This window comes from Heterodontus francisci, chromosome 12 (genome assembly GCF_036365525.1).
Source record: "Heterodontus francisci isolate sHetFra1 chromosome 12, sHetFra1.hap1, whole genome shotgun sequence".
Classification (NCBI taxonomy): domain Eukaryota; kingdom Metazoa; phylum Chordata; class Chondrichthyes; order Heterodontiformes; family Heterodontidae; genus Heterodontus; species Heterodontus francisci.
The window spans coordinates 54,439,443-54,462,677 of record NC_090382.1 but is presented as its reverse complement, the minus strand read 5'-3'; the positions used below and the strand labels follow the sequence as shown (position 1 = coordinate 54,462,677).

The 23,235-nt window shown below is 42.7% G+C and overlaps 2 protein-coding genes across 8 annotated transcripts in view; one reads left to right on the top strand and one right to left on the bottom strand.

The window, feature by feature from the left end:
• Positions 1-246: 246 nt before the first annotated feature.
• Positions 247-22,848, bottom strand: tlr22 (toll-like receptor 22). 2 transcript variants are annotated; one of them, XM_068043430.1, is made up of 2 exons: positions 22,789-22,848; positions 247-3,514 (listed from the first exon to the last, which is right to left on the bottom strand). In XM_068043430.1, exon 2 carries the CDS (start codon positions 3,501-3,503, stop codon positions 693-695), a length of 2,811 nt encoding a protein of 936 aa, XP_067899531.1. In that variant the 5' UTR covers positions 3,504-3,514; positions 22,789-22,848; the 3' UTR covers positions 247-692. The 2 variants fall into 2 exon arrangements, with proteins under 2 accessions (XP_067899531.1, XP_067899530.1); XM_068043429.1 differs by lacking the exon at positions 22,789-22,848 and adding an exon at positions 21,931-22,012.
• The window catches only part of arhgef37 (Rho guanine nucleotide exchange factor (GEF) 37), a 110,280-nt gene continuing 108,677 nt past the window's right edge, over positions 21,633-23,235 (top strand). For 2 of the 6 annotated variants that reach the window (XM_068043438.1, XM_068043436.1), the window contains exon 1: positions 21,633-21,992. Coding sequence is in view for 2 of the 6 variants with exons in the window: in XM_068043431.1 (XP_067899532.1) it covers positions 22,931-22,946 (16 nt within the window). In the remaining 4 variants the exon portion in view is untranslated. Of the gene's footprint in view, positions 21,993-22,735; positions 22,947-23,235 lie in introns of those variants that run through there. The other 4 variants (XM_068043437.1, XM_068043433.1, XM_068043431.1 and 1 more) reach the window with 3 other exon arrangements.

Here is a 23,235-nt window from a genome sequence, read left to right as displayed (position 1 = left end):
TTTTTCCTTCACATGTACAGCTACTTACACTGGCCTGAATAAAATTTAGTCTGCCACTGGTCTGTCCATTTATATATTTTGTCGATCATTTTGTATTGTCTGAACAGCTTCCTTTGATGAATTTGATTTGAGTTTCAGAATACAAGTCATTACTATAAATTAAAAACCTTAGAACCAGACTTGCTTGTAACTGAAATTAGGATAGCGATACTGGAAATTATTATTTGAAAAAGAGGAATTGGGGTTTTGCAAATATTTATTTATATATTCTGTTTGATTTATGTACACATCAAACTGATTGTAAATGCATATAATATTAAGAGTAAAAATTCTCTATTACTGCACAGTGCTTCAAGCATCTCAGTATCTCAAAATTAACTTTCTGTATCTTGGGTAAGTTGATCTTAAAAATCATTCTCAGGATATGGGTGGTGCTGGTGAGGCAAGCATCTATTGCCCATATCTACTTGTAAATGCGACTTTTTGAACTGCTGCAGTCCATGTGGTGAGGATACTCCCACACTGATGTTAGACAGAGAGTTCCAGGATTTTGGCCCAAGGATGATTGGTCAACTTTCACAAAGATTTCAACATTTGCTCATAAAGTTTAACATAAGAACATGGATTTTATTCTATATCCAAGCTTTTGTTCCTGTATTAAACAACTGCAGAGAGTAAATGTTTAGTGGTAACTAACACTGGTGATCTGAGTCATTCCCAGAAAGAATCAAGCTTTCTTCTTCTTTGCACTCATTTGTTTTCAAAGCCATACGAAGTTTATGCCAAAACAAAGTTGTCTCCTTTTGATGTTGAGGCCACTGCAAATAGGTTGTCTTTTTTACCAGTTTCCTCATTCTGTGATATGGAGAAAGTTGATTAGATGGTATGTCCTCTAAAAAAACCAAAATCAGTACATCTTTCCGTTCATCAAAAAGCCGAAAACTTGCCACCTGAATTTCTCTGGAACACCATTCACTTTCCAAAAAGTGGCGACTGATTACACAGATTGTTTTCCGACTCTGATAAATATTGTCTACAATGTTATCAATGATCGGTCTCCCAGGTTCAAAATCTCGATGGTGGAGACATAATGTCCATTCATTGTTCCCTTCCAGATTTGGCAACAACTGGTTTAATACCCATTGTTCATCATGTACGTTATAAGAAATAAAGGCATCATACTTGTATCTTTTGTTTTGACCCCTCCTACGGTTATTATCATAAATGAATGCTAAGAAGAGGTAATATGCATATACAATATGCCATCTCCAAAAATGATAGGTAAAACTTACTATTATTGTCATTATTATGGCTGCAGATGATGAAATGTAGAGCAAAAATTCAAAATGGACAACACAAGAAGTTGAATTAAAATTAACCAGTTTCATCCCATTAAGATTGGGTGGGTAAGTACAAGTGAACCGATCAAAGTATATCACTTGAGTTTTATTGCTAGAAAGGGACCAATTTTGAAACCAAGAATTATCACATGCACACATAAAAGGGTTATCTCTAAGATCCAAAAAAGTTACTGAAGGTATTGCTTCAATATGTATTTGGTTTACAAGACTAATTTGATTACCTGTAGCCCTTAGGAGTTTCAGATTGATCAGCTTTGCATACTTCAGAAAGTCTAGATTCTGCAAACTGACTTTATTGAGATGAAGTTCAGTTAAGGCAGGTAACTGCAGAAACAAACTAGAACTAATGGATTTTAAGAGATTGTTGCTCAAGTCCAGGAAAGAAATATTTGGTGCATTGGAAAAAGTATTAGAATCAATATAAGTAATGACAATATTTCCTGCATGTAACTCTTCCAAGGAATGTAACCCTTCTAGTAAGTTTAAAGGAAAATGCTGGAGACCATTATGAGCCTGGCTATTTATTGAAAGGTAGCGCAAAGACTTCAGCGAAGTAAACGGTGCTTTGTCCAACTTCTCTGAGGACGCATAGGAGAGACAGTTGTCAAATAGTTGAAGTTTCTTCAAGGACTTAACTGCTGAAAATAAGTCGCCTCTCAGAATATCAGCCGTTAGTCTGTTGGATCCCAATTGCAATTCGTTTAAATTTGAAAGCCCACCAAAACTTTCTTCATGCAGACCGGATATCTGATTGTCAATCAAATTAAGGTAACGTAAATTCTGCAAATGGATGAATGTGTGCTTCTCAATAAAATTCAATTTGTTGCATCGAAGACTAAGAATTTTCAGCCTCTTCAGATTTGAGGAGAAGTTGGCTATTTCTAGGAGATAGTTGTTCCCCAATTGTAGTTCCGTTAATTGAAAAAGCCCAGAAAATGAAGATGATGATAGTCTAGTGATTTTATTTCCGACAAGAAACAGCTGTTTCAGTTTACCAAGGGTGATAAAATCATGAAAATCAATACGCTCAATACGATTGAAACTGAGATCCAGGCTTTCCAAACTGCAGGCACCCAAAATTGCTTTAGGAACGACAGTAAATTCGTTGCTAGCTAGGGACAACAGTCTTAAAGAAACTGAACTATTGAATAAAGAACTTGAGATATTGCTTAATTTATTCATTGATAAATCTAAGTGCTCTAAATTCACGCATGAACTAAAGACATCGTCATTTAAGGCGTTGAGGCAATTTCTTGTCAGATTTAAAATTCTTAAATTTTGGTGTAAAGTGCAGATTTGCAACAGGAGGGAATTTGTTGCCTGCAATTGCAAATTATTTAGCTGAATATCTTCCAGTGGCACATTGCTTATGTTTGTAAGGAATGTCCGTATCTCAGATGATTGCATGTGAATTCCTCCTAAAGCTAATTTCTTCATCTCTTTTAAACAGGATTCATCTTCAATGTGCATTACGAGCGATTTATTGGCTCCTGCAAATGAGAGATCCAGAGAAAGGAGATTGTCCAGAACGTCAGTTGTTACATCGAAGAGTATGAGAGGATTCTTTGAAACATCCAGCTCTATCAGGGTTTTCGGCACACGAGAGATGTTCTGGGTTGCGAAAGTGACTAAACCATTATCTCCTATCTGCAATTTTTCCACAGCAACGGCATTAAATACACAACTCACTTCTTCCAAACGATTTAACACGTTGGAGGTTAAATTGATTGTTTTCACACTCACCAAGCTGGCAAAGGCATCAGGAGCAATCCTTTGAATAATATTGTTGTTCAATAACAATGTAGTGAGATTTCCCAAGCCACTCAGCATACCTCTGGTTAATGCACTCAGTTTATTGTAACCAAGATCCAAGTAAGAGAGATTTTTTACACTTCGGAAAGTCTCCTCCGCAATATCACTAATCTTGTTCTTTGAAATGTTCAATACTCGCAGTTCCGGCAAGCGATCAAAGCTGGATTTGTGCAGACTCTCTATTCTGTTTTCAGATAAATCCAGGTTTTTTGTATTAGTCGGAACGTACCGTGGGACGTTGGCCAAATTCATCTTGTAACATAACACTTTCAGATTCGTGCCAACAAGTAAGGAGCCGTGTACTTCGCAATCATGCAGCGAGAAACTCATCACTTGCAGTCCTAAATTAAAATGAAAGGAAACTAAAACTAGTAAAAGTTTAGTAAAATGCATGGTTACCACAGCGATCTGTGAATAACCTACACTGCACTGCACTGGCTACAGTGCAATAGGAACTTCCGCGCGATTGAAACTGAACCACAGCCAAATCCTCATACTATTTTTTTCAACATTTCTTTCGGCCATGTTCTCTGCATTTAAGAAGTGAGGCAGATTGTACTGTTTAAATAGCGCGACTTTATTACTCGAGCAGTTATTGTTCTAAAGTCCCAAAAACACGATCTCATCGCAATAGGATATTCTTTTTGAGGTAACTCAATCCTCGTTCAGTATATCACTCGTCAACAGGTTTATGGAGAGAAAAGGAAACTCAATTTCCACAAATAGGACACTACCAAATTCACAGCAAAATGCATCACGAACCGCGAAATCCCGGGAACTTTGTGCGTTTTATTCATTGACACAAGGCTCACCTTGCTGATTGCCTGGCATGTTGTGAACATTGCACGTTTTAGTGATTAACATAAGTCTCAACTCACTGGTAGATAAGGGAGGGCTTCCAGTGCAGTTTTGAGAGAAGCAGTCTCAAGTATTAGCAGCCAAGTAAGAATGCCAGAATGAGCAAATCAAAAATGGCTGCAACCATTACTGCAGCACATTGAGTGAGATAGTTTGGAAGCCAAATTCTACATGCCAATGGTACAATACTGTTTTATACATGCTGCAATTTTTCATTGGATCACATATGGCGGGCAACAGTTCAGCACCACTTAGAGTGCGAAAGCCATCGCAGCAGAAAGACAGCATCCAAAACCACACTGCTGGAAAACGAACACTCAAAAAATAGCAACAATTTCATCTCCTTTTAAGAAGTTGAGAGAGCTCAGAAAATCCTCAGTTGATTACAATGGAACTTGTGGATGCTTTTGCAAGCACCAACATACCATTGGAAAAACTTGATCACCCAAAGCTATGAGTATTCATTCAACGTAATGTGCAAAATGGTAGTTGCTTGCCAAGTGCAAATAAATGATGACAGGACTGCCTCCGAAGGTTTTTGCTACATATTGTGAGGAGATGAAATCTCAGATTAAGGCATGTGATTCTTTTGCTATTATTTGTAATGAATCCACAGATGAGCAAGACCACGATACGCTGCATGATTTGTTTCATTTTATATCTGGTAAGCCAAAAATGTACAGTCAGAAAAGCTCGCAGACGGCATACACATAGAAGTTGTTAATTACACCAAAGTTTCCCAAGCGATAACCAAAACTATTTCAAAATATGGTGCAGATTTCAACAAAGTGCTTTCATTAGTGACAATGCAACTTACATGACAAAATCTTTCAAATCTGTGCTCCAAGGTGTAATGCCTAATGCTGTCCATATTACATATAAACCTACCTTGTCTTTTTTTTTGTTTTAGATAGATCATTTTCATGGTTTGTTGAGACACTGAAATTTATTATTTAAATATATAATATCATGAAAATCATGATTCTTAAAATGCTGTGAATGTAAAATTTGTTAAATTGACCGTGAATTCGGTAGGGCCCTAACCATAAGCTATTAACACTTGAGCTGGAGTTATACAAGCTAGTGGGATGTAAGGGAAACAGATCTAATGAACTTGGGGGCTTCAGTAGTATCTTGAGCTATACTGCTATTTTTGGGAAGATTTGTTCTTGGAATATGGGTAACATCGGCAGTATTTATTTCCCATCCCTAAATTCCCCAATAGCATTAAGCATCAACCACATAGAGCGGGGCTGGAATCATATGCAGACCAGACTGGATAGGGATATCACATCATTGTGAAGGACATTACTGAGCCAGTTGATAACCTAACACCTTTCATGGTCATTTATCTGACTGCTAGCCCACTCATTGCTCGTAGGAATAACAGGCAGAGGAAACAATATGGGTACAACGAAGGAATAGTAAAGAATGCAAAATTCTTTTGGGGGTTGTCTACAGACCAACTAACAGTAGTGATGTAGTGGGGTGATGTATAACAAAGATCTGGGATGCCATGTAGTAGAAACAATATAGTTATAATGGCAAATTTTAATTTTCAGAGATTTAACTTTCAAGTAGTAAAGACAAAGAATTTATAGAGGGATCAGGCCATATTCAATTTAGTGATGATTCAAGAGGCAGAATTAGTTAACAATTTGACAATAAGGGAATACCTTGTGAATAGTGACCATGATATGATTGAATTTGATGTTAGGTTTGAGAGGGAGAAGTGAGAGTCACAAACTAAGGTTTTAAATTTAAGTAAGGCAACCTTCAAAGGGATGAGAAATATGAGAAAAGATAAAAATATTATAAATGTAAAATTAATTAAGGAAGAATCATGAAAAACACGAGTACAAAGTTAATAAACTGCTGGAATGATCAAAGGACTCACTTTAGTTTATTTTAGAGTTTAACACCAATGGCAATGGAACAATGAGAAAGCGAATTGAAGATCTTAGAGGAGCAAGACAAAAGTTTACATCAGGACAATGAAGAGTTAAATACAGCCCTCACACAGCAGGCAAAGGAATTATGGAATTACATGAAGAATCCTCAGTTAGTCATGCAGAAGTCAGTAATAGAATTAGGGAGTTGGAGGAGAAATGAAAAGTCCATAAGTGTGCTATTGCAACCTTCTCCTCTGTGACAGGTTTGGGTGAAGACTCAGACTCAGACCAATGGCCCCGTAACAGCGTGGGGGAACATACATCCACCACACCACCAATGGCACTTGTATTTACTCAGTGCTTTGGGATGGCTAGGATAAATTGATACAAACTGTGCAGGTACACAAACACACTTCCCTGGACCTAGTAGATAAGCTAACAAGACAGATGGACCAATAGAAGCCTGGGAAGGAGCCTTTCCAACCTTAAAAGGAAGTTGTACAGAGGGCCGGTAAGTATAGCAAAGAGAAAAATGTATTCAGTATAAAAGTGAGCGAAGTAGCAAACATCAAACATTGAAAGATTCAGATGAGAGAAAAAAGATAGATTATCTGAGAAGAGAAAAGGAAATGAAGGAAAATGTCTATTTTCTGCCATTAAACCCCCTTTGACACATGACCGCCTACGGGGTTCCGCTCCGGATTTTCTGTTAGGGTTTACTCCCTTAGCCTTGGTCTCTCCCGAGACGCCCACAAGGCAGTGGGGTTGTTGGGGCCCCTACACAGGTGTAGGATGGTGCCGGTGGGAGGAGGGGATGCAAGGGGGAGGGGTAGAGGGAGGGGGTGGGGGGGGGGTGCAGGGGAAGGGGGTGCGGGGTGAAGATGGTGCGGGGGGGTGCGGGCTGGGACGGGGTTGTGAGGGGGTGAGCTGAGAGGGTGGAGCAGGGAAGGGGACGGGGGTGGGGGGGGTGGAAGGGGGGTAAAGGGGGGGAGGGGGGGTGGAATCTGGTGCAGGTAATAAGCCATTTCCTCAGTGCCCACCATCGACGTCCGGAAAGCTCATCTACGTCCTTCGGGAGGTGAAGCATCATTTGGCAGACTTAGAGGTGGTTACATTTGCTAAGGGTTTTTTTTTTTGCAGTGGTTTAAATAAAGGCATGCAGCATTGCCGACAGTGCGCTGCAGATGCTCTCCGAGCCATCTCCCGCGGGCGCTTTGAAGTTGCGGCCGGGGGGGCCGTTCGTGGATGTTTTGGGTGTTCGGGGCACCTTTTCACAGGACTTCTCTCGGGTCCCGCAGCTCCTTCTTCACCTCAATGGACTTACCGCATGCCGTGGCTGCAGACACTCTGGACTGTGAAGACAGCAGGATCGGAGATTAAAGTATCTGCAGCTGTTCTCGTCAGTTTCATCCGGATCAATTTCATAGGCGGTCATGTGTCACCTTTGGCATGTTTCCGGCAGTTCCTGCAGCCATACTGGTGCCAAACGTCGTGTCCTGCACTCCTTTGGACCCCACCAGAAAGGCCGAGAGGGGGGTTTTGACGACTGGGCAACTCTCAACCTCCATAAATTTGCCCAGGCATGCGCCATGGAGAGGTCACTCCATAGTTGCCTCACAGCGACTGAAACAACACGGAAGGCAGCAGTTACGGGTTATAAGTCCAGATAAATTGGCGTAGAAACTGGGCGCCACGGGTTGCCTTTGTCGGTGGGAGAGGTCATTGCACCTCATTGGACAGCTACCGCCCGCCTCAAACCGGGCAGCCCCCGGTCAATAAGGTTCTGTCCCGCCACAGTCTGCCTGCTTCAATGGGTGCTTGGAGCTCAGGGTCATTGCCCGAAAGGTGGACTGATACACCGCACCAAACAACATGAAAAAAGGAAAGAAGGTACCAGCCCTTCGCTTTGCAAGCTGGAACGTCAGAACTATGTGTCCTGGCCTGTCGGAAGACCTTACACAAATCAACGATTCTCGGAAGACCGCCATCATTAACAACGAGCTCAGTAGACTCAATGTGGACATTGCAGCACTTCAGGAGACTCGCATCCCCGCGAGTGGCTCTCTCGCAGAGCAAGACTACACCTTCTTCTGGCAGGGCAGCGATCCTGAAGAACCAAGACAGCATGGAGTGGGCTTCGCCATCAGAAACTCCTTGCTCAGCATGATAGAGCCTCCCTCAAATGGCTCGGAACGCATACTGTCCATCCGACTGCTCACCACCTCTGGTCCAGTACACCTACTCAGCATCTATGCTCCAACACTCTGTTCCGCACCTGAAGCTAAAGACCAGTTCTATGAACAACTCCATAACATCATTAGCAGCATCCCCAACACCGAACACCTATTCCTGCTGGGGGACTTTAATGCCAGGGTTGGGGCCGACCATGACTCATGGCCCTCCTGCCTTGGGCGCTATGGCGTTGGAAGGATGAATGAGAACGGGCAGAGACTGCTTGAGTTGTGTACCTATCATAACCTCTGCATCACCAACTCGTTCTTTCACACTAAACCCTGTCACCAGGTTTCATGGAGGCACCCAAGATCACGTCGTTGGCACCAGCTAGACCTCATTGTCACAAGGCGAGCCGCCTTAAACAGTGTTCAAATCACACGCAGCTTCCACAGTGCGGACTGCGACACCGACCACTCCCTGGTGTGCAGCAAGGTTAGACTCAGACCAAAGAAGTTGCATCATTCCAAGCAGAAGGGCCACCCGCGCATCAACACGAGCAGAATTTCTCACCCACAGCTGTTACAAAAATTTCTAAATTCACTTGTAACAGCCCTTCAAAACACTCCCACAGGGGATGCTGAGACCAAGTGGGCCCACATCAGAGACGCCATCTATGAGTCAGCTTTGACCACCTACGGCAAAAGTGCGAAGAGAAATGCAGACTGGTTTCAATCTCATAATGAAGAGCTGGAACCTGTCATAGCCGCTAAGCGCATTGCACTTTTGAACTACAAGAAAGCCCCCAGCGATTTAACATCCGCAGCACTTAAAGCAGCCAGAAGTACTGCACAAAGAACAGCTAGGCGTTGCGCAAACGACTACTGGCAACACCTATGCAGCCATATTCAGCTGGCCTCAGACACCGGAAACATCAGAGGAATGTATGATGGCATGAAGAGAGCTCTTGGGCCAACCATCAAGAAGATCACCCCCCTCAAATCTAAATCGGGGGACATAATCACTGACCAACGCAAACAGATGGACCGCTGGGTTGAGCACTACCTAGAACTGTACTCCAGGGAGAATGCTGTCACTGAGACTGCCCTCAATGCAGCCCAGCCTCTACCAGTCATGGATGAGCTGGACATACAGCCAACCAAATCGGAACTCAGTGATGCCATTGATTCCCTAGCCAGCGGAAAAGCCCCTGGGAAGGACAGCATTACCCCTGAAATAATCAAGAGTGCCAAGCCTGCTATACTCTCAGCGCTACATGAACTGCTATGCCTGTGCTGGGACGAGGGAGCAGTACCCCAGGACATGCGCGATGCCAACATCATCACCCTCTATAAAAACAAAGGTGACCGCGGTGACTGCAACAACTACCGTGGAATCTCCCTGCTCAGCATAGTGGGGAAAGTCTTTGCTCGAGTCGCTCTGAACAGGCTCCAGAAGCTGGCCGAGCGCGTCTACCCTGAGGCACAGTGTGGCTTTCGTGCAGAGAGATCGACTATTGACATGCTGTTCTCCCTTCGTCAGATACAGGAGAAATGCCGTGAACAACAGATGCCCCTCTACATTGCTTTCATTGATCTCACCAAAGCCTTTGACCTCGTCAGCAGACGTGGTCTCTTCAGACTACTAGAAAAGATCGGATGTCCACCAAAGCTACTAAGTATCATCACCTCATTCCATGACAATATGAAAGGCACAATTCAACATGGTGGCTCCTCATCAGAGCCCTTTCCTATCCTGAGTGGTGTGAAACAGGGCTGTGTTCTCGCACCCACACTTTTTGGGATTTTCTTCTCCCTGCTGCTTTCACATGCGTTCAAATCCTCTGAAGAAGGAATTTTCCTCCACACAAGATCAGGGGGCAGGTTGTTCAACCTTGCCCGTCTAAGAGCGAAGTCCAAAGTACGGAAAGTCCTCATCAGAGAACTCCTCTTTGCTGACGATGCTGCTTTAACATCTCACACTGAAGAATGCCTGCAGAGTCTCATCGACAGGTTTGCGTCTGCCTGCAATGAATTTGGCCTAACCATCAGCCTCAAGAAAACGAACATCATGGGGCAGGATGTCAGAAATGCTCCATCCATCAATATTGGCGACCACGCTCTGGAAGTGGTTCAAGAGTTCACCTACCTAGGCTCAACTATCACCAGTAACCTGTCTCTAGATGCAGAAATCAACAAGCGCATGGGTAAGGCTTCCACTGCTATGTTCAGACTGGCCAAGAGAGTGTGGGAAAATGGCGCACTGACACGGAACACAAAAGTCCGAGTGTATCAGGCCTGTGTCCTCAGTACCTTGCTCTACGGCAGCGAGGCCTGGACAACGTATGCCAGCCAAGAGCGACGTCTCAATTCATTCCATCTTCGCTGCCTTCGGAGAATACTTGGCATCAGGTGGCAGGACTATATCTCCAACACAGAAGTCCTTGAAGCGGCCAACATCCCCAGCTTATACACACTACTGAGTCAGCGGCGCTTGAGATGGCTTGGCCATGTGAGCCGCATGGAAGATGGCAGGATCCCCAAAGACATATTGTACAGCGAGCTCGCCACTGGTATCAGACCCACCGGCCGTCCATGTCTCCGTTATAAAGACGTCTGCAAACGCGACATGAAATCGTGTGACATTGATCACAAGTCGTGGGAGTCAGTTGCCAGCATTCGCCAGAGCTGGCGGGCAGCCATAAAGACAGGGCTAAATTGTGGCGAGTCGAAGAGACTTAGTAGTTGGCAGGAAAAAAGACAGAGGCGCAAGGGGAGAGCCAACTGTGCAACAGCCCCAACAAACAAATTTCTCTGCAGCACCTGTGGAAGAGCCTGTCACTCCAGAATTGGCCTTTATAGCCACTCCAGGCGCTGCTTCACAAACCACTGACCACCTCCAGGCGCGTATCCATTGTCTCTCGAGATAAGGAGGCCCAAAAGAAAGAAAGAAAAAGAAAAACCCCCTTTAAATTTCTGTCTGAAACTGCTGCACTTTGAAGAGCTGCTATGCTGCTTTGCCCCTTTTCACAAGCTCTATAGAGGTCAAACATTTTTAACCCTTTGATTGGGTGATCACTTTGTGGAGCACCTCTGCTCAGTCTGCAAGCATGATCCCAAGCTTCTGGTTGCTTGCCATTTTAATTCACCACCGTACTCTCATGCCCACATTTCTGTCCTTGCCTTGCTGCAGTGTTCCAGCGAACCTCAACGCAAGCTCGAGGAACAGCATCTCATCTTCTGATTAGGCAATCTACAGCCTTCTGGACTCAACATTGAATTCAACAATTTCAGAGCAAAACTGCCTTTTTTAAATTTTATTTTATTATTTAACCATGTGCCTGACTTAAGCCATTTTTTAATGTTTGTGCTTTTGGACAGAGCTATTCATTATTCTGCAATTAACACTCTCCCTGGATGTACAACATAAGTTTAAGCATGTGAAAATTATCACTTTGGTTTTCAATACCCATAATAGAGTCAACATTTTAAGCTGTATCAGAGTAAATAAGGAATGACTGTTGAGCATAGGTAGATAACTGAAGTTGTTAATTATCTGAGAATGTGGATACAATTGATATCCAAGAAAAAATAGATAAAGTAAAAAGTATTAACAAAAATATGCTTTTAAAGGGTTAATTTCAACATAACAATCCCCCCCCCCCCGCACCAAATCTTGGGAGATTTAAGGTGGTTCTCAGTTCCTTATGTCAGTATGAGATAGGGCTATGAAACATCAATTTTCATTTTAAATGAGATGAAGAAACAAAGGACGTGAAATTCGGAACCTCTGTGCCACTGGAGACAGCACATAGAAGTCGAATGCCCTCCTAGTGGTGCACATCATGCCTCCAGCCCCATGATAAAAGGGTACTCATGTGGGCATCCTCTGTAGCAGGTGAAGTGCAGCTATCATGATGTCGCACAGCCCAATTAGCTGATGTGACGTTCAAGTTCCAAATTTGGACTGTACAGGTCCATTCAATTAATTCGCTTGTCCTTCACCAAAGAACAAGCGTTAAGCTGCAAGAGGGGTCCAGCACTACTGCTATTAAAATTTGCAATTTAGATTCAGCAGTGAATGTTGCTGCATTCTTACAGGGAGGACAGAGGATTTGTAACCTGTCCACACAAAGGCTGAAACATGTATGGGACAGCAACTACAGTGCCTCTGGGTTATCAGCATGGCAGGGAGATGGAGCAGAGGCTGCAGTCAAGGCAAACTCTGTGTGATACCCTCTGCCAAGTTAGAATGGGACTCCTCCATGATCCTTGACAGTGATAGAAGGCTGTCTAGCAAGCCAGCCAATGCACATGCTGTACATGCCCATCATTGGTCTCCTATGCCACCCCATTGAGGTACTCATCTAACTCCTCTGCAGAAGCACTTGTCTGCAACCACACCCTCCGGTAATCTGGCACAATCCATCCACCTGGCATGGCTGCAGTCCACCTGTGCCTGGTGACTCACCACGTGCTGACCCCAACTTTATACTAGCTTCCAAGGTACGTGCAGTGCCAATATCTCAGCTGGTAGCTGCGAGTGTCAGATCAATTGACAGGGCCTCTTCATTAGTGCTGTGCTGTTGCTCTCTCTCCTCTTCCTGGGGCTGCAGTAGTGAGGCAGGTGGCAGTTCTTGGGTGGCTAAAAGCTGAAAGAAGTGAACGGTTGGGGTGAAGGAAAGATGGGTGGGTGTCAAGAGGTCAATGGTCAAACCATCTACAGCTTGCTCATCATGCCAACCAGTAGGATGAGAGTGAGCTGGGAGTTGAGAAAGTGGCATCGGCAGGAACATATCGTCTTCCTCAACGTTCTCAGCGAATTTGCATGCCATGGCATCTATCACAATGTGCCTCATGATGCAAAGAACAATCTCGTCCCAATCTCGTCCATAGGGTTCAGGAGATGTGGGTGGTGCAGTTGTTAGCACCGCAGCCTCATAGCTCCAGCGACCTCGGTTCGGTTCTGGGTACTGCCTGTGCGGAGTTTGCAAGTTCTCCCTGTGACTGTGTGGGTTTCCACCAGGTGCTCTGGTTTCCTCCCACAGCCAAAGACTTGCAGGTTGATAGGTAAATTGGTCATTGTAAATTGCCCCTAGTGTAGGTAGGTGGTAGGAGAATGGTGGGGATGTGGTAAGGAATATGGGACTAATGTAGGATTAGTATAAATGGGTGGTTGTTGGTCAGCACAGACTCGATGGGCCAAAGGGCCTGTTTCAGTGCTGTATCTCTCTATGACTCTATGTCAGTCTCGTAGTTCCCCACTAGTTTCGTTGTGCTCCATTTTATTGTGAGCCACCTTGTCCTGCCCGGCCCAATACTACATTCATTTAAATGTGGAGGTGGCACCAAATTTGAGTGCTGCCTACATGATCCTCAATGGGTGCAGGCAGGTCACAAGTCATGACTCCTGTGCCCATAACAACACCACAGACCAATTTCTAGTGCTGAAATTCGATCTTCCCCATTAGGATTGTGACACACAGCTTTTCAGAAATATGAAGAACAACAATAGTACTAATTTATTCAATCAACCAAAGATTTCTATTTTTATTAACAGACTTCAATTTGCTGAGGATGCGAGTTCTTCATTTTTGGAACCCTTCTACTTTGTTAGTTGTACAATGTACCTGTGGTGCTGATGCTTAAAGGTAGCAAGATTAGAAATAAAAAAACAGAAGGTGTTGGAAATACTCAACAGATCTGGCAGCATCTATGGAGACAGAAAGAGAGTTAATGCTTCAGGTCGATGACCCTTCATCAGAACTGGGAGAAGTTAGAAATGTAATAGGTTTTAAGTAGGTAAAATGGAGAAGGGTTGAAAAAGAACCAAAGGGAAGATCTGTGATGGGGTGGAAAATGGGAGACATTAAATGAAAAAAGAGTTAGTGGGGCTGAGCCAAATGGAGTAATAATGGGATAAGTAGAGAGTCAAAAGATGCGTCCAGAGAAGGTGTGAATGGCAGAATAATGAACAGCTTCCATCTGAAAGCAAAACGCGAGAAAACAAGATTAATACTGAAATATACAAAGAAATAGAAACAAAAGAGATTATGGTCTGAAATTATTGAACCCAATGTTGAGCCCAGAAGGCTGTAAAGTGCCTAATCAAAAAATGCAAGATTAGACATTGGCAAAACTTCTGTGCCATCACTAACAGTGTTTGGAAATTGCCCATACATTAAAAATTAAAGATGGGTAACTGAACCCTATTTAAACTAAAATTTATTTGGTACTTGATTGTGTAAATCATATCTGTGACTTCAATTGGATCATGATATTCGTAGTTAAACTTTGCTTGTCAAAGAGGATTCAATAATTAGATGGTTTGTTGATTCCAAATACCCCATAAAGTTTGTTTTGTAAAGCTTATTTTTGTCACCCCTCTTTTTCAGCAGGATGTAATACATCATGCCTGATATTCACTTCCATTGAAGTCAATGAAAATTAAACCGATGAAAAACATTTTGACACATGAAGTTAGGTTCTTTAATAAACTTCCTTATGAAAGTGTATGACTGAAAATGAAACCGAAAACAGTGCCAATTCATGGTAAAATGAGGATGTGGGTAAGAAACTGGATGAAAAAAAGGAAGCAGCAAGGAATGTTTAGAAAACTGATGGCTGGGTGTGGGGAAATTGATAATTGGAGTGTCCTAGGGATTAGAGCTGAGGTCCCTAATGTACATTAACAATTTGACTCAGAAACCCAATGCCAATTGGTCAAATTTGCAGACGATACTATGAGATAGGCAAGCAGGGTGTGGGATGTGGTGGTTAGTGCAGTTGAGTCAGAGGAATTGGCAGGGGACCTACCAAAGGAATTACATAAAATTTATAAATGGGCAGAACTGTGGAAGATATAATTCAGTGCAGACAACCTCTATGTACTGTAAACTGGAAGATAAAATAGATGTCAGATGGGTATTATGGATGGTGCAGAAATAGTTAAGGGAAAATAGAAAGAGATATGGGGATGATTGATTTAGTACATTCAAAATGCATTTTCCAATTGACATTATTTTAACACCAATCGGAAAATACAAGCTAACAAGGTAAATCACTGCTGAGCAGCAATTGAAAAGAACAAGCGGAATGTTTAAATATGTTTCCGGATCAGTAAAGCATAAGTCAGAAAATGTTTTGTTAAAACTGTACAGTGTTCTTGTCATACAACACCTTAAGAACTGACTTCAGTTTTGGTCACAATGAAAAGGCATGGAGTTGATACAGAAAAAAGCCACAAGGGTGACACGTGCTGAAAAAGGAATAAATTCTAAGAAATGAGATAAACTTTGGCTCTATAACTTTGAAAGGAGAACTTATATAAGTATACAAGATATTAAATGTCATTGATAAGATAAACTGGAGCAATATTTAAGAAAAACCAAGATACTAAACCAAAGGGCTCAGCCTGAAACTAATGCAGGGACAATTTAGGATGACTTTCTGGGTAAGACAGCAGAAACAAAAGCCCCAGATTCATTCAAAGTACAGTTAAATTACATTATTTTATTTCTGATGGATAAATTAAGATGGGACAAATGACATCTCTCATTTTTACTTACTTTGTGATTTTGTGAAAACAGTAACTGTTTTTCAACACAAGGCACTAGAAATGGAATCATGCAGCACCCGTTTTTGAAGTGTGAAATAGAGGCTGAAAGGATCAATATGGCAGATTGTGTGTGTGTGCACTAATTCCACAGCTGCCAACAACAGACATTAGACAAAACGGGCTCAATGTCTATTTCAGGGATTAAAACAAGAAATGCTGGAAATACTCAGCATGTCTGGCAGCATCTGTGGAGAGAGAAGCAGAGTTAACGTTTCAGGTCAATGACCCTTCTTCAGAACGAGCAAATATTAGAAATGTAAAAGGTTATAAGCAAGTAAAGCGGGGGTGGGGCAAGAGATAACAAAGGAGCAGGTGTAAATAGGACAAGGTCACAGAATAGCTGACCTATTTACACCTTCTCCTTTGCGGAATTTCAACTGTAAAAAGACTGGGCATTATGGGAAAATGTGCGAGAGCAAGACCTCTTCGCTCAAAGCCGTAAAGCAAAAGACCTTCACACAGAGAAAGGTGAATGAAGTGCATCAACGTCCAACAGAAAAGGAACCAGGAGATTTCCGAGGAGAAGTTTATGACCCAAATCACCAAATCAAGGATTTTGGATGATGGACATCTATGTAAATGGACACCTAATGACTTTTAAACTGGACACAGGTACAACTGTCACAGTTCTGTCAGACCAAGAGCCATGGTTGATAAGACATTGCCTACAACCGGCGGACACACAGTTGCATGTTCCAGACGGGACCCAACCGAGAGTAAAGGGTAAGCTTCAAGCAACTTTCCAATATAGAGAGAGATAAATTATGGAAACCCTATACGTTTTGCAAAACCAAGAATTGTCCTTGCTGAGTGGAAAAGCATGCTTAGACCTGCATCTGATCAAGAAGATTGATGAATTCAAACAGCCACAGGTAAACAGTCGCTTTTCACAGGTCCCAGAAGATTCCAGACAGAGTATAGAATCACACTTAAGGACAATGCCAGGCCAGTGTGTATCTTTACACCCAGAAAGATAACTCACCCATTGATGAACCAAGTTCAAGACGAGTTGGAAGAGATGACCAGACAAGTGGACATTTTTTTTGTGAAGCAACCAATGGAGTGTAGTTTGGCCCTGGTTCCTGTTCCAAAACAAAATGGATCTCTGTGTATTTGTGTGGATTTAATACAGCTTAACAAAACCATGGCATGCGAATTCATCCAATGTTCACAGTGGCTGAAATTGTCTCAGAGCACCATCTTTACCAGACTCGACACCAACAGTGGATTTTGGCAGATACCCTTAATGAGACCTCAAGATTACTGACCACATTTATAACACCTTTCAGGACGTTTTGTTTCAATTAGTTACTGTTTCGAATAACTTCTGCACCAGAGATCTTCCAAAGGACTATGTCTAACATCTTAGAAGGGCTCAAAGGAGATATTTGTCACATGGGTAACATCCTGATACATGGACGGTCAGTAGAGGAACATGACCAAAGAGTTCAAGCAATTCTACAACAACTTTAAGAAGCAGGACTAACTCTGAATGAGAAGTGTGAATTCTCCAAGACTTCAATTCGTCTCTTGGGACACATAGTAAGCAGTAAACCTATAATGGCAGATCCACAGAAGACACGAGCCATTACAGAATTCCCTACTCCTATGTCTGTTCAGCAACTCCAAAGATTCCTGGGAATGATGAATCAATTAGAAAATTTCTACCTCATGTAGTGCAGGTAACAAAACTGCTAAGACAACTTCTCAGAAAAGAGCAACCATAGTGTTGGTGTTCACACCAAAAACAAGCATTCTGGAAGATTAAAGATATGTTCATATCACCGGACATCTTGGCACACTATAACCCTACATTACCAATGACAATAGCAGCAGCTGCCTCCTCCACTGGGTTAGGGGAAGTCCTTTACCAGGAGCAACCTGATGGTTCTCGTAGGCCAATATACTACACATCTAGAGCTTTGTTTGAGACAGAGACAAGGTGTGCGGTAATTGAAAAAGAAGCAATTGCCGTCACATGGGCATGTGAGAAATTTTCTGATTATATTGTCGGATTGAGAGTCATCTTTGTTGGATGAAAAGGAGATCGCAAAAATACCTCCAAGCATCCAAAGATTTTGTTTAAGATTGATGAGATAAACGTATGAGACAGTATATGTCCGGGGAAAGATGCAAACATCTGCTGATGCGCTACCAAGAGTGATGGTAGACCATCTGACACAACACGATGTGAATCTTGTGCATGATTAGATTCATATTTGCACTATACTGTACAAAATTGGCCAGCGAGCATACAGAAACTGCAAGAAATTTGTCACGCCCAAAAAAGCATTATTCAAGAAGGGTAGCAGGGACATACCAGGTAATTACAGGCCAGTGGGTCTAACATCAGAGGTAGGGAAACTAGTGGAAAAAATTCTGAGGAACAGGATTAATCTCCACTTGGAGAGGATTAATCAAGGATAGTCAGCAAGGCCTTGTCAGGGGGAGATCATGTCTAACAAACTTGATTGAATTTTTCGATGAGGTGACTAGGTATGTAGATGAGGGTAAAGCAGTTGATGTATTCTACATGGGCTTCAGTAAGGCTTTCGATAAGGTCCCACATTGAAGATTGGTTAAGAAGGTAAAAGCCCATGGGATCCAGGGCAATTTGGCAAATTGGATCCAAAATTGGCTTGGTGGCAGGAGGCAGAGGGTGATGGTCGAGGGTTGTTTTTGCGATTGGAAGCCTGTAACCAGTGGTGTACTGCAGGGATTGGTGTTGGGACCCTTGCTGTTTGTAGTATACATTAATGATTTAGACATGAACATAGGAGGTATGATCAGTAAATTCGCAGATGACGCGAAAGTTGGTGGTGTTGTAAATAGTGAGGAGGAAAGCCTTAGATTACAGGACGATATAGATGGGCTGGTAAGATGGGCAGAGCAATGGCAAATGGAATTTAATCCTGAGAAGTGTGAGGTGATGCATTTTGGGAGGACTAACAAGGCAAGGGAATATACAATGGGTGGTAAGACCCTAGGAAGTACAGAGGGTCTGAGGGATCTTGGTGTACTTGTCCATAGATCACTGAAGGCAGCAGCACGGGTAGATAAGGTGGTTAGGAAGGCATATGGGATACTTGCCTTTATTAGCCGAGGCATAGAATATAAGAGCAGGGAGGTCATGATGGAGCTGTATAAAATGCTAGTCCGGCCACAGCTGGAGTACTGTGTACAGTTCTGCTCACCACACTATAGGAATGATGTGATTGCACTATAGAGGGTGCAGAGGAGATTCACCAGGATGTTCCCTGGAGCATTTCAGCTATGAAGAGAGACTGGATAGGCTAGGGTTGTTTTCCTTAGAGCAGAGAAGGCTGAGGAGGGACCTGATTGAGGTATACAAAATTGTGAGGGGCATGGATAGGGTAGATAGGAAGAAACGTTTTCCCTTAGTGGAGGTGTCAATAACCAGGGGGCATAGACTTAAGGTAAGACATAGGAGGTTTAGAGGGGATTTGAGGAAATTTTTTTCTCTCAGAAGGTGGTTGGAATCTGGAACACACTGCCTGAAGGGGTTGTAGAGGCAGGAACACTCACATTTAAGAAGTATTCAGATGAGCACTTGAAACGCCATAGCATACAAGGCTATGGGCCAAGTGCTGGAAAATGGGATTAGATCCATATCTGGCACAGACACGATGGGCCGAAGGGCCTGTTTCTGTGCTGTATAACTCTATGATTCTATGTATTCGCACAAGGCAGTATTGCACACAAGGGGGCCACAAGAATGTCGTTACGGGAAAGTGATGAAAACTTTCTATGAATATAGAAAATACTTCACAATCATCGATGATTTGCTAGTTTAGAATGACAGACTAGTCATTCCTAGTTGACTGAGATTTGATCTTAGAACATCTACATAAAGGCCTTATGGGAATGACAAAGTGCAGAGCAAGGGCACAAGCATCAATGTGGTGGCCAGGAATATCCAAAGACATCAAAATCTGATCCAGAACTGTCAGATCTGTGCAGTACAAAGACCAGAACAGCATGAACCCCTGTTAAATACTCAATTTCCAACCAGACCTTGGCAACGTCTAGGTATGGATTTATTCATGTTCAATGAAAAGTCCGACATAATCATTATTGATTACTTCTCAAGGTGGATAGAAGTGAGAAGGTTATATTCAACAACAGTAACAGTTATAAGTGTTCTACAAGACATCTTTGTGACACATGCCCTGATGAAGTACTGTCAGACAATGGACACAGTTTGCAAATGAATATTTCACACAGTTTGCAACAAGAATAGAATTTCAACATCTCACAAGTTCACTATGTTATCCAGTCGAATGGTGAAGTGGAAAGAGGAGTAAAAACTATAAAGTTCGTTTTGAAGAAGAATGAAAACCTTCCAACCTCACTTCTAATTTATCAATCTACACTATTGATATGTGGACTATCACCTGCAGAGTTACTGATGGGCAGGAAGATAAGAAAGCAACTTCCTGTGTTGCCTAAAAAAATTTCTTCCAGTATTGAATGCCTGGGACTACAAGAGAGTATGAGACCAGGAAAACTCTTATAAAAGTCAACAAACTTGAAATAACATAAAATATTTTGTGCCAGAGACTTACGGAAACTGAATAAAGGCCAAAGAGTATAGATATGTGACCTAGAAAGGGAAGGTACTGGAATCCACAGAGATGAAAACTACCAGAGATTGCATGTGTTGTATGTGGTACACACAACAGAAGAAAACATACGTAGAAATAGGAGAAACATTATCCCTATTCCACAGAACCAACAGTCAATCATTCATTTGGAAGACCCAGATAAAGATGAACGAACTCGAAGCAATTAGAATACTACAATCCTTAGTAAAAATCAACCAAGTCAGCGACCCAGACGTACAAGGAAGAATACTGATCATCCCACTCAGATTAGAACAAGTTTGGGGAGAGACGTGAAAGCTCCTAACAGACTAAGGCAGGGATTTTACACCCGCCTCCAAAGAGTGGGAAGGTGGCAGGTGGGGTGGGGGGGGCGGGTGTGGGGGCGTAAAATGGAGCGGGATGCTCGGGGGGCTCTTCCTGACCTGCTCCCACCTCCGCCACCACTTTACGCAGGGCGGCAGTGGGGGAAAACGGCCTGCCCGCCCCAGGCCAATCAAGGCCTTTAAGTGGCCACTTAATGTCCACGTAAAGCCCTCCACCTGCCGCAACAGGGATTTTATCTGTGGCTGCTCAGGTGGCCCAGGCCCGAGAGCAGCTGCCTGACTATAGCCTGACAAAAGCGGCTTTCATGATCAGGCACACTGTGCCTGACTCAGGGCCACTCCTGCTGTCCTAACCACCCCCAACACCCAACATGCCCCCATCCCCTCAATCGACCACCCTTGCCTTGCCGGAGCACGACAGATCATTCCCAGTGAGGCAACAAAAACCTACCTTTATTCTGGGGTTCCCTGATATCTTCTTCAGAAAGCTGGCTCCAGTCCCAGCAGTGGCCACCACTCATGGTGGTGCTGCTGGGACTAAGAGCTACTGGCCCGCTCATTGGCCGGCAGCTCTATTAGTCGATAGTTCCTGCCTCAAGCGGGTGGAAGTCCCGCCTCAGAACAGTTAAAGGGCCAGGGAACCACAAAATGCGGGTCGGATCCCCTGGCCAGGCGGAAGCGGGTTCACCACCGACTTTTCAGTCTGTGGATGGCTCCTGTCTGCCGAGGGAGAAAGCCCGGTCTAAATCTGTGAAGTCAGAGACTTGAGGGGGAGAAAGGGTAGTAGGTTAAGTCAAGAATGTCTATATGTTTAAAGAGAATGTATGGATAAAGACTTGGGGGGAGATGTAGTATAAGGACATGCAAGAGTTAATGTTGGCAACTGAGCAACCCCTCCCACTGTAATGATAATGATGTAACAGTCACATGGTAATAGGCTTTGGAAGAAGAGAGTAGCAGCACGAAGGATGCTAGCTAAGGAGGCTTGAAGAGAGTGTAAATAGTAATGCGTAAATAATAGTTATTAGTTGACCTAATCTAGAGTCTGAGATTTATTTATATTGCCCTAGCTATGCTACAACTGCAACAACAAACAATAGTGATCACAAAAGAAGCCATTCGTGAGCTATGCCACATGCTGTAATCTGCTCTGCAGTACACCTCATTGTAGGTACTGTGCTGCCAGTGGCTGTGAAGGTTACCATCCCTGAAATTTTATGCTATGAAATAATTGCAGGTTGCCACTGAAGACATCAGTAACATTACTCACTCAGCTGCGAACAGATGGATCAACCAGGCCAGTTTATCACCTTCTTGATGATACAGTTGCAGGTACGGCTTCTTTACTCCTCATTTAGAATAGTTTGCCCCAGAAAATCATCAGCACTTTAGATAAGTTTCACACAGTGCATTTTGAACAGTTCTGGACTTCCAAAGTAACTTTTGTTAAAAGGTATGTTGACTTGTTCTGGGTACAGGGAATTTTCTGTCACTTTCTTTTTCTGCTTGCCTTTGTAGCATTTTTAAAAATCTGTTTCTTTTAAATCTTTTAATAGTTTTGGCATACCGGATCATGTCTGGGGTTGGGGGGGATGCCTGTATGGCCGAATCTGGGAGTTTCTAACAGACATAAACAGGCCAGTGCCCATAGTGGCACTTGTACCCACCTTACCCATGCAAATTAAGTGCCCACTTTCTGACCCTGCAAATTGCAACTTGGGTGAGCTGGAAGGAATTGTTGGACACAATCCCAAGCATAATCACAGGGATCACAACCCAATGGATTTTGGGAAAGAGGTGTACTTCATCAAAGTGCACAGCATATTTTGATCTCGGCACAAAATGTACTTATTATTTTCTTTCTTTATTGTTGTGTCAAATGTGCTGGAATTACAGAATAAAGCACTTTGACAAACATTGTACAAACTTTATCTGAACAGTTACAGTATTGTAGTTTTGACAATAATCATTTCAGTGAAACAATCCTACTTACTAGGATCAGGCATATATAGAGACCTGTACTTTCAGGCATGAGTCTGCAATTTAAAAATATCTATCAAGCCAACAATAGTTGCATTCAAATTAAGTTTTGGATAACTACTGAGAAAAACCTGTTTGTCAAGCTCACTTGTCAGAAGGATCTAGTACGGAAAGCTGTCGTCAAACTATATGCTGCTTTACTTTGTTGTTATACTTGAATCACTCAAGTCCAAAGTTCATTTTTATCTGAATGCATTAACCCAACCCAAGGTTCCATTCTTTTCTGGGAAATGAACATTAAAGGCGGTAAGAGTTTTTGATTTTCATGCTTTAGATTGACCTGAATTTTCTTTACAGTCATTCTCTGGTCTAAATCTTTTCATATTACTGCTAACAGAATGCTTTTAGTAAATATTTTAGATTTGAGTTACATTCTTTTTAAAAGCATTAAATAGACAGCACATTGTTTATACAATCAGCTGACCATCTGTTTAATGAATGTAGTTAAATAGTAACCAGAGTAACCTACAGAAAGGTGACTCTCATTCAGACAGACTGCCCTCTTTTCTGTGCTACCTCAGACTTCAAATCAAAA

What these genes read in the sequence shown, in the direction of transcription:
- tlr22 (XM_068043430.1), bottom strand. Translation starts at nt 3,503, where the DNA reads ATGAGTTTCTCGCTGCATGATTGCGAAGTACACGGCTCCTTACTTGTT.